Source organism: Temnothorax curvispinosus, unplaced genomic scaffold, assembly GCF_003070985.1.
Source record: "Temnothorax curvispinosus isolate PA1 unplaced genomic scaffold, ASM307098v1 QBEX01004147.1, whole genome shotgun sequence".
Lineage (NCBI taxonomy): Eukaryota > Metazoa > Arthropoda > Insecta > Hymenoptera > Formicidae > Temnothorax > Temnothorax curvispinosus.
This window is the reverse complement of record NW_020213927.1, coordinates 1-8,934: the sequence shown is the minus strand read 5'-3', so window position 1 is coordinate 8,934 and position 8,934 is coordinate 1. Positions and strand designations below refer to the sequence as shown.

Genomic DNA, 8,934 nt, shown 5'->3' with positions numbered 1-8,934 from the left:
GCGTGATTTTTTTTCAGTGATTCAATTATGGTTGTGACAACGTTGATGTAAACAAACACACAGAAAAATGTTTAAATCTCTGATCCCCAAATGTTTGTATTCGCAGAGTGGAACTGACTGCTGATCCTTTTGAATGCACCTACCTCCTATAAATATTCGTTCGATTTCTTTGGTTGTTGTCGTAAACCGCGAACTCGACCCTCGACACGGACGCATGGAGATATCTATTTTAGCGCGAGGAGCCTTTCAATCTCTTCGAAAGTGCGATCGCTCTCATCTTTTAAGTCGAAAGATGCGGAATGAGGTGAAGTGAGTGGCGGTGAGTCATCGAGCGAGTTTTCAATTCAAAACCCGATTCGTCCTCCAACTCCAATCCCGTTTGCCCGCGGCGGTCGCGGATTTTTTGCGTAAGCGTCCGCGACAATTGCATCACGTGTACTTGAAAGATTCTCGAGAAAGAAAGCCTAAATGCCGAGAGACGGTCACCGTCCACGGAGGTGAAGCCGAAAGCATTCGCCAGGATCGCGCAGAGTTCGTGCCGTGGCAAAGTGACCTGTCGCGGATGATGAGATGAGAAAAGATAATTCTTTTCTCGTTCCGCTGCCACTTGATCTCGAGGCTCTCGAGATAGAAATATCGGGATCCGCTGACGCGGCGGGCTCCGGACGTTCCGCCTTCACGCTCTCATTCACAATTACTTATGCGCGTATTTCCGAAAAAAAATCATGAGAGAAGGTTGCGGTCGCAGAGACGTCGACGCAGCTTGGAGCGGCTCGCGGCCCGCTCTCGCTTCGCGACGTCGTCATTGACGATAAATAGAGGCTCGGGCGCACTAACCTAAGCACGTCGCGCGTATTTCCGTTCGCCCGCCAATCCCGCTCTTTTTCTGGCCGTGGCCGCGGAACGCCGGCGATCCGACATCGATGACTTTGGCACCATTTTGTAAAAACGCGCTGCGCAGTGCGCGCACATGCCCGTGATGCGAGCCGCGAGTGTCAATCCCGCCTTCGTCGTTCTGCTCCGTTCTCCCTCCCGCGCGGCCCGCCTAACCTAAGCGTACCACGCGGGGAACAAGTTAACCGTGAAGGTCAGCTTGCGCGATGTCAACATGTGGTGGCGCTACTTCCGCATTGAGTCCGCGAGGAGAGAGAGAGAGAGAAAGAGAAAGAAAGAAAGAGAGAATGTGTGCGTGTGTGTGATTGAGAGTGTGAGCATTGGACGAGGGTGAGGGACGTGCGAGCTGCGAGTTTGTGCGTGCGAGTTCCTCCGCGGAGAGCGACGACGTTCTGCGCGTTTTCGCGGTTTGAAAATGACAGTTGAATCGAGGGGGAAACCGCGATCGCGCCGCGCGGCTAAATAAATAAGTATATCGCCGATCGCGGTCGGGAAACCGGTGCGGATTGTCGCGGGTCAGTCCAGTTTCTCGAATTGTGCACCTGCGAGCGATACGTTCGTTAACGGCGCGAGTCTATCGGACTAACCTCCCTTCAGGCGCGAGGGTACCTGAGGATAATTGAGGGACGTTCACGGTCCACGGTGTCCAGGTCCAGGTCCAGGCACGGACCTTCGATTTAACATGATTTGCGAGGAGAGAAAGATCGTGTACGGACGGTACACGAGAAGTGTAAATAACGTTTAAAGTTTAAAACGCGTGTAAAAAACGATCGCGAGACTATTTATTAGGTTATCGTGTCAATCGTGTCAAACCATGGAAATGGGGTTTGTATTTGTCTGTTACAGCTGAAACTGCGTTTGGAGCGTATGGAAAGGCGGGTGAGCCTTCAGAAGCTGAGATCCGAGTGTAGCGAAAATTCTACCGGTTCAGAACATTTAGGCGCCTGCTCGCCCACCAGTGTCAATTCGGTCAACGTACCTTCGACCAGCGAACTCCACAGGAATGTTCAGTGCGAGGGTAGCAATACCCTGCACGAGAGCTTCAAGATACGCCTCAACACTAGCGGCGGCATCACCACCGTCAAGCAAGAACCGCACGATAATCAAATTAAACTGGAGATAAAGCAAGAGGTTGATAACGAGACGAGGTTCGAGTGGGAAGAGAAAAAGAAGAGACGATCGGACCCGACTCCCTTGTCTACGGGGAGTAAAAAGAAAAGGGGGCTCTCCTGCTCGTCCACCATAAGTAACGACGGAGTGCAAGAAAAGATATTAGGTCAGACTTTGCACGAAACCAATAGAAAGAGCGACAAAAAGGCGAAATCTCTCGTGAAGAAGGAATCCTTTCTCACGACGGAGGAACACTACTATACAGCTGTAGGAGACCCAGCTTATACGTTACATTTTAAACAGTCTAGCCCAGTAGAACCGAGTAATTCGTTAGAAGTTCCAAACTGGAGAGTAAAAATGTATACGAGTTGTTATACAATGGAGGGAACTGAGAATTTGGATGATGAAATTTTTAATAAGAGACACTTGAAATTAGAGAATGACGAGAGGAGGAGAAAGCGGTGGGATGTACAAAGGATAAGGTTCGTAAAATATGCTCGACGTCCGTCTCTTTGAGACAGTTACAATTTAACTGACATATTTTATTATATTAGGGAACAAAGACATATAGAGAAGTTAAAACAACGACAGGAGCGTCAAAATCATCAAGCTACGTGCTACAATACCAATCATACTGGTCCTTGTCCCTCGTCCATGGAGGAGGAAACTATAACGTCCTTGTGGCCTGACATAGAACAAATTCAAAGTCTCCAAGTAGATTCTCATTTGCCAGTAACTGCATTTGGCGCTCCTATTCCTAGTTTCACTCCAAGGTAAGGGGGTCTATTTCTTTAAACGTACAGATCTTATGTAGTTGATACATTAAATATTATAATCAGCATAACCTTTATCTTTCAGTGAATTTTCTTTACCTTGGTCAAATATAACACGAATAAAATGTCGACGTCCTAAACGTTCAACGGGTAGAAGAAAATCTACATGTAGAAGAAAAGTTTAGGAGATATACAATTTTTTTTTTTTTATAAAAGTGGACAGAACTGATTTTATCGGTATCGTCGGTTTTAAACTCTTGAAAATACTATTGCTCCCTCTCACGCCATAATTAAAACAGTGTTTTTCGTTGCGAAATAGGGGCACCAAAGATATTTTTATTGACTTTTTAATTATATGCAATATAGTATAGTTTATCTATTTTTTCTACATTTTTATTTAAGTAAATTCATTGACAATACTTGTTTGATACATCTATCCTATTTACATTTTGTACTCGGTGTTGGTCATTTTATTTATGTAACTGTATCACAACGTAACGAAATATTAATTCGACATGTTGAATATTTTTTCAACTATAGACCATACTTCCGTGTCATTTTCAGTGAGTTGACGATATTTGCAAAACTTTTTTTGAACGCTACAGATATGTGGAGCACTTTATATTATTTTGTAACTGAATACATTCTTTGCTATAAATTATAAAAATTGATTAATGAAACCATGTCTATTGATAATATACACTTCGTAAAAATATGTTATAAAACAATGTTACATAACGGAAGAATATGATTTTTTTTTTATCTTGTGTAGCCCTTCTTAATATTTTATAAATTTTGCATTTTTTAATAATTTAACATCAAAGGATGATATTCTTGAACAATTAAGCGTTGTCGCAAAACGTGCGTTTGGTTAACTCTAAAATTTACAGTACAAATGTATAGTATAGAATGTTTCAGAAAATGTGCGCTTCCTCTCACTAACAGATTATTGGGTGAAATTGACATTCTCTTTTGCGAAAATTTGATGGCCTAATGGAATAACTTTCATAAACTTTTCGCTAAGGAAACATTCAAGAAAATCTGTAAACGAAAATGGATCGCCTTTGATACAATCTATGTTGTACACTTATTAAATTACAAATAAGATTGTTATAAGTGACCTCGGTGTAATAGCGTCTGCTACTCCTGCTTCCACGCATATTGCATGCTGGATGTCAAAATCCGAGAGACAGGCGGAGAACTTTCGACATCGTAAACAATTTGTATAGTCATTGATATCACGACTAATAGTCCAATTTTATCGATTCGAGGTACAAGTTGAGTACCACGTTTTCTAGCACAATCAATTCAATTAAATTTAAAGTTAACTATACTTTGATGCGCATTATATATTTGGTAAATGAAATTATATGTATGTTCATTTTTTCACGAATTTCTCGTGCGTATCTCCAAATATTGATATATCTGTTATTAATTACTTTACGGTTTTGTCATAATACAAAACTATATCTATGTATACATATATGTACCGAATTCTGACACTGCATCCTATCCGAGACGATTTGTGATAATTTCGATTTTATTTGCGTTACGAAACTCTGTACTCTTATGAATAAAAGGGATCGACGCAAATGATGGTTGAAGCAAATAACGATATATTATTTTCGCATATTTCAATCTGCTGTGGATATCAGATAATTTTTTAAGATGTCTGATCCATAATAATTTATCTTGAATGAATGAAAATGAAAATTGTATATATTTTTCTTTAGAAATAGATTTTTTTACGTTCTACTTTTTAAGGAATATATATATATACATATATATATTCTGTAAGATAATATATTAACCGTCCATGAAAATTAATAGAATTTCATGAACAAAACAGCATTCGATGCTACGTAATTACGATGATATGTAATTATCAATATCCTGTAAATGACAACTTTTCTAGCTGTGGAATTACTGATTGAGTTCTTAGTACATTTATAAATATATGCGACACATAACATTCTATGAGAAAAAATATGTAAATTATTATTTTCTAATGTATATGCGTCAACAAAGAGAATTTTGTTATGTCGGCAGATGTACTGTGTGTCAAAAGTTGTATGAAAGTTTCTAAGAGGGACGTAGGGAGAACTCTCCAATGTCACATCCGCCTTATACGTCCTGCTATGTAATATGACATCGAGTACATTTTAGAAATAAAAAAGGACATTGACGAATCAATGGCTTCATTGAATGTGCACAAATTCCTAGATTCAAACGTTTAAAGCAATAAAAATATTCATCTGTAAAATTCGCACGTGCGAATGCAATGAAACGAGAATCGACGATAATTAGACGTAGCATTCACTCGTTGCGAATCAATGCTAAAAAAAGTCCATCTATCAAGGAAAAGATCAAGGATAAAAAAACTATTGGCGAGTAAAAATTTTTCAAGAAGCGTGAAGGGTGAGGAAACATATAACAAGAAAATTATTACTCAGGAAGTAATAAATTATTACTCAGAAAATAAATATTGTTTCAGTTATTTTGCATACGGTCCACTAAAGATTAATATCGGTTGAGAAGCGTTCTGGATGATGGCATCTCAAAAGCACTTTCTGTGCACAATGAACGGTCCTAACTCGTCATACTCCTGCCTAGAGATCCACATTTGTTGGAACGTGCTCAGACTGGCGAGGATCGAGCCGCCAATCCACACCGAGTATTTCCTTTCGGGCGGCGCGATTACTTTGATCTTCATGGTGGGCGGTGCGAGGGTCGTTATCTCCTTCTGCATCCGATCGGCGATGCCCGGATACATGGTAGTGCCGCCCGAGAGCACCGAATTAGCGTACAAATCCTTGCGGATATCGACGTCGCACTTCATGATCGAATTGTACGTCGTCTCGTGTATGCCGCAGGATTCCATACCCAGGAAGCTCGGCTGGAACATTGCTTCCGGGCAACGGAAGCGCTCGTTGCCGATTGTGATGACCTGGAATCAAACCGTTATCCGTTACGTCTTCGTCCACTGACCGCGCGGCTAGCCAACCCATGACGAGTTAACACTCGCTCGACGCAAATGCGCGCGATTAATGCTAATGAGCGTACACTACCTCCTTATCGTCGTTCATTACATTCAGATTACATATAGCTATCTATATTTCTTTGTATCTATAATTCAGACATCATTTTCGAGTTAACTTAAATTAGCTCTGTAAAGTTAGAGGCTTAATTTAAAAATTTCAGTATAATTGTTGAAATTCTGGGTCTTTCTCAAAAGATCTTGGATTTTTACAAGCGCAATTTAAAAGATACAGTTTTCACTATCGAGAAGTCTTCCTTTCGCGTTGATTATACAAAATACGTAAACGGTGCATTCGTAGGCAATAATAAATAACGTAAGTAACCAAAGGATTACCTGGCCGTCCGGTAACTCGTAGCTCTTCTCTAATGCAGTCGATGCGGCAGCTGTCGCCATTTCGTGCTGGAAGTCTAAGGCCACGTAACACAGCTTCTCCTTGATGTCACGCACGATTTCACGTTCGGCGGTAGTTGTAAAGGTGTAGCCTCTCTCGGTCAGAATTTTCATCAAGTAATCGGTCAAATCGCGGCCGGCCAGATCCAAGCGCAAAATCGCATGAGGTAAGGCGTATCCTGAAGAAAAAAGAAAAAAATACATTGAAACAATCAAGCACACAATTGACATTGATCCTGATTTTTAGATCGCAAGGCACCAACGAGTATATCATGAGAAATTGAAGCGAGCAGGGAGAAATAATACCTTCGTAAATCGGTACTGTATGAGATACCCCATCGCCGCTATCCAGCACTATACCAGTCGTACGTCCTGACGCATACAAAGACAGGACAGCCTGAATGGCAACATACATAGCCGGAGTGTTGAAGGTCTCGAACATGATCTGCGTCATTTTCTCGCGGTTGGCCTTAGGGTTCAGGGGAGCTTCCGTCAACAAAACGGGATGCTCCTCCGGCGCGACTCTCAACTCGTTGTAAAATGTATGATGCCAGATCTTCTCCATGTCGTCCCAATTGGTGACGATACCGTGTTCTATAGGATATTTAACAGTGAGAACTCCCCGTTTACTTTGAGCCTCGTCGCCTACGTAACTATCCTTTTGTCCCATGCCGACCATAATGCCCTAAAAATAATTCTTGATTAAAATATACCATGCTTAATTAAGTAAAATTTATAATTAAGTAAATTTATAATTATCTATCGGATATCTATATATTTTCCATACCTGATACCGGGGTCTTCCAACGATGGAGGGAAACACGGCTCGAGGTGCGTCATCCCCGGCAAACCCGGCTTTGCACATTCCCGATCCATTGTCAATCACCAACGCAGCTACGTCGTCGTCACACATTTTAGAATAATATTAAGCGGATGATTTTAGCAATGTCGAAGCAGAACGTGAATTTTTCTTACAGTAGATAAATAAATAGAACAACCGAGAGACTAGATGGTACAACGTTCTCGCGTGACATTGGCTTCTGAAGCATTGCGTTTCTTCCTAGAAGAGTTGCTTTATATGAGCTCCCCTCCTTCCGCCCACAGATCCACGCACACACGTATCTCTTTTCATGCGACGACTTCAGAAAAATGAACAATAACATTTCATAAATTGACTTAACACTAATAGATTTCCTTTACATTGATAGACATAGAAAGAATACTTTCGCTTATTGTTAAAAAGAAGATTTACAAGTTGACTGATTTTGGTAAAACCTGTTTATAAATTTGTAAATTACACAGTGAATGTATTAATAACGAGAATATAATCTGCAAACATATAATATATAACTTTTATATATAACATAGTTAACATAGCACAATTTAACATTAAAAATAACGTGCGCATAAATAATATAAATAAAAATGTTTAAAAGTATGTTTCGCTCTTGATATAGTACAACAGAATAATACAAGTATTACAATTGTGGTTTGTCATCACTACGTAATATGAAAAGAAATAGAATTTCAATAAATAGCATTCCTTTCGTGCGTTTCTTATTCTTTAAAAGTTTAGAGAAATATGTATCTATATATCTTTTTTAAATAAAAGACTTAATTACTCTTTAATGTATGCCAATTATAACTGGCATTTACTGTTTATAGTGTTATCCTCAATAAATGTATGAAGTTCTCGCGGTAATTAGAGCATATATTTTTCTGCATTCCTGCAGTCGCATTGATCTCTCTGCAAATCTGCACTAGATTGCAATCTTTTTAAGCGTAACGCGCGAAGAATGTAATTTTATTTGTAAAAATTTTCCAAGAACAAATTTTATTTCAACAATGCCTTTTATCATTGAGATCTATTTAAAGATAGATTTCTAAATGGCAAAATAAATCGAGCTAACAAGATTCTATGATTCAATTATAGAACACAACTATTATTCGTTTAAATCCTCTCCATATATGTCACAGATTGACAAAATTAAACAAGAAACGATGAAAGTAAGGGAAGCTCATAAAGTTAACGGGCTAAAAAGTCTTAATTGCTCTAAATTGTCTCCCATATATAAGTGTGTGCATTTTTCTAAAAATAGATAATCGAAGTGCTCGCGATGAAGCGTATTTAAGAAACTATGTTACGTATTTTTAGAAGAATGTGATATAATTATATTGGCCCTTCAACAATTTTGTCAACTTTTACTATGTGTTATAGAATTATTCAATCAAATCAATTTATACATAATATTGGACGTATATGTATATATATATATATATACATCCAATATTATGTATAAATATATCCAATATTATGTATACATATATATATCAATTTTGATATGAACATATGATGCAAATTTGTTGTCTTATTCTATCTTATTCACATCACTTCTAGATAACAAGCTTATTCCTTTAAGAATACTTTACAAACCAACGCGCATTACAGAGAATCACTGTTCCATAGACTGATCGCCCACTAGAGCGATCTTTATAATTGCTGTATTACGTTCCTTAATTAACTGCTCGACTAATGATATTAATTAGGCTGTGAAATTAAGTACCCACTTCAGTTTGAAGTTTTTGCATAAACCACTTTTGATATTTTTAACTTCATAATGATATAGTGTAACATAATAAAAAGGCCACGTACGTATAAACAATTTGCGCAATCAATATGTGAAATATATGATAAAGATTATACAAGCGATACTTGCTTTACAGCTA

General features: G+C 38.9%; 2 protein-coding genes across 4 annotated transcripts; one reads left to right on the top strand and one right to left on the bottom strand.

Annotated features, from left to right (window-relative positions):
• Positions 1-20: 20 nt before the first annotated feature.
• LOC112453216 (male-specific lethal 1 homolog) lies at positions 21-3,893 on the top strand. Of its 2 annotated transcripts, none has more exons than XM_025013828.1 (4): positions 21-319; positions 1,741-2,486; positions 2,559-2,777; positions 2,863-3,893. In XM_025013828.1, exons 2-4 carry the CDS (start codon positions 1,762-1,764, stop codon positions 2,960-2,962), a joined length of 1,044 nt encoding a protein of 347 aa, XP_024869596.1. In that variant the 5' UTR covers positions 21-319; positions 1,741-1,761; the 3' UTR covers positions 2,963-3,893. The 2 variants fall into 2 exon arrangements, with proteins under 2 accessions (XP_024869596.1, XP_024869595.1); XM_025013827.1 differs by lacking the exon at positions 21-319 and adding an exon at positions 861-1,624.
• Positions 3,894-4,539: 646 nt separating this feature from the next.
• Positions 4,540-7,530, bottom strand: LOC112453215 (actin, clone 403-like). 2 transcript variants are annotated; one of them, XM_025013826.1, is made up of 5 exons: positions 7,183-7,530; positions 6,995-7,101; positions 6,514-6,892; positions 6,151-6,386; positions 4,540-5,724 (listed from the first exon to the last, which is right to left on the bottom strand). In XM_025013826.1, the coding sequence occupies exons 2-5, from the start codon at positions 7,070-7,072 to the stop codon at positions 5,335-5,337; spliced, it is 1,083 nt and encodes a 360-aa protein (XP_024869594.1). In that variant the 5' UTR covers positions 7,073-7,101; positions 7,183-7,530; the 3' UTR covers positions 4,540-5,334. The 2 variants fall into 2 exon arrangements, with proteins under 2 accessions (XP_024869594.1, XP_024869593.1); XM_025013825.1 differs by having other exon boundaries at positions 6,995-7,530.
• Positions 7,531-8,934: the final 1,404 nt, after the last annotated feature.